The following is a 2,023-nucleotide window of genomic DNA, read 5'->3' as shown; positions in this document are numbered from 1 at the left end:
CGCCACCCCCCTGCAACCCTAGCAGACTCTTGTTGCCATCTTTAAAAAGGCACGTACAGCTCCACGACGCAACCTCTATATCCGTACGATGGCCGACATATTCCTGAGAAGCACGAGGGCTTGCTCTCTGAACGGTGGCATTAGTTGTGCATAGCACATCCCGCATTTTCTTTACGAGGGTCGGAGGACGTGACGGCGCAGTGATGTTCAACGTTCACATTCGACGTTTTTGCAATGCTACCCACGGTCAAGCTTCTGCTGTATCTTCTCTGTCACTATGTCATGTGACGAAAGCAGGATTTGAATAAGCCGGTGCATTGTGCGCCGTGGCAAGCCGTCCGAATATCCCAGGCCCCACTTCGCGACCGGGTGAAAGCGTTATTATTCACTGGGTAATCAAGATCCCCAGTTTTCCATTGGGTGCTAAGCTGTAGATGCGCGCATGGTGCATGCCATCGCCATCGCATGTTCTCAGATGCGCCCGTGCGTGCAATTGGCCACATCATCAAGTTTCTGTCTTCCGTGTTCTGCAGTTATCGTCAGATCGCCTGGAACCAGTGGCAGAAACTCCCAGTCTCGGGAGTCGCCGAGAGTACTACACGGAATGTTTATGACTGCAAAGTCTGTCGCGTATCACAGCCTCTCTCATCTTTCGCGGGTCTTGTCAATGGTCACCACGTGCACCCTTATCTCTGAGGTGTCTTCCTTAGGTTGCAACACTGGAGCTGTGCTATTCGCCCTGTAGTTGGCGTCACACGTGTGCGCCACCACTGCGCGATGTGTCATTACCTGCATTGGCGGGTTGGTGGCTTGGCTTCCCGCATCGCTGTTCCGCCAGAGTGGTACGCTTTCGGCTGCGGGCATTGCGCACCGCGTCTATGCTGCCCTACGTATCGACCTCGCGGTGATTTCCCATCATCGTGTACATGGCCCAAGGCTTATTTGATTCCTCTAGCCTCGTCCGAGCACCACATCTCTGCCCTCACTTGATTCCTGTTCAAAATACTGCTACATGTCTTGGACACCTGACGAAACACCTGCCGAGCTATGGCTCGATAGGATAAGCCTGATTGGAGCTGAACTGGCCGATGTTGCATACGGTAATGCCGTTTTTACTGCCATACGCTGCCTACACTGACAGGAAATCCGTAAAAGGTGTCCATGTAACCTTATTCTTCCTCTGTTTCAACGCATGGTGGAGCGCTCGTCGCCATTCGCCAAGAGGTGCTTACAGCACAATCGCCTTCATATCTTGTATCTTTGTCCTAGGCTCTGTGGGGATCGCAGCATCGATGCGGATCCAGCAGCTAGCATACATCGACGACAGCAACTTCCCTGGTGGACCAGGCGCCTTTGAGTCAGTCTCTGGTTACATGAAGATCAACGTCTTTGGTTTTTCAGCCTACACTGTAAATGCATGGTTTGCAGATGGGTTGTTGGTGGGTGACATTGAATTAATGTCAGCATTTTCGAGTCTTCTGACGAAGCTACCAGCTGTATCGCTTCTACATCTTGTGGTCTACCTCTCGACATCGCTGGGCTGTCATCCCTCCGTTTCTCGCATATCTGTTGTCCATAAGTGAGTGCATCTTGTACGCTTCTGTTGCACAGCTCACATAAATGTGCCCTAGTCTCATCGTCTATTCTTCTGGCCCAAATGGCTGTGCCCGGTGGCGCTCTGTGGCTAAGCACGAACGCGAACATGGCTCTCACGTTCTGGTCCGCATCGATCTCTGTCACGTGTTATTGCACGCTGGGTATCATCATCAAGCTGCTTTACATGCGGTACCAAGTCCGCAAGGCCTTCGGTGGCGGCGAGCAGTTGCCCTACTTTTCTGTTGCGGCCATGCTCATCGAGTCTGCACTGCTATACGTGGCGTTCGCGCTCGCATTCCTCGTCACGTATGCGCTGAGCAATAGGATAAGTTTCATGCTTATATCAATCTTGGGCCAGGCGCAGGTGAGCTTGACAGACACTTTGGTGCTTTCACCGCGATAAAACTTACATATGCTAGTCTATTGC

The 2,023-nt window shown here is 52.1% G+C and overlaps 1 protein-coding gene across 1 annotated transcript; it reads left to right on the top strand.

Annotated features, from left to right (window-relative positions):
- Window positions 1-934: 934 nt before the first annotated feature.
- On the top strand, window positions 935-1,999 carry PHACADRAFT_155352 (uncharacterized protein; the record flags this gene model as incomplete). The annotated part of the gene is made up of 4 exons (XM_007403363.1): window positions 935-1,100; window positions 1,156-1,439; window positions 1,495-1,579; window positions 1,632-1,999. Exons 1-4 carry the CDS (start codon window positions 1,013-1,015, stop codon window positions 1,997-1,999), a joined length of 825 nt encoding a protein of 274 aa, XP_007403425.1. The 5' UTR covers window positions 935-1,012.
- Between the last annotated feature and the right edge of the window lie 24 nt (window positions 2,000-2,023).

The sequence above is a fragment of the Phanerochaete carnosa genome (genome assembly GCF_000300595.1).
Source record: "Phanerochaete carnosa HHB-10118-sp unplaced genomic scaffold PHACAscaffold_1066, whole genome shotgun sequence".
NCBI lineage: Eukaryota > Fungi > Basidiomycota > Agaricomycetes > Polyporales > Phanerochaetaceae > Phanerochaete > Phanerochaete carnosa.
The sequence above is the reverse complement of the archived record's forward strand: the minus strand, read 5'-3'. Positions and strand labels throughout refer to the sequence as shown.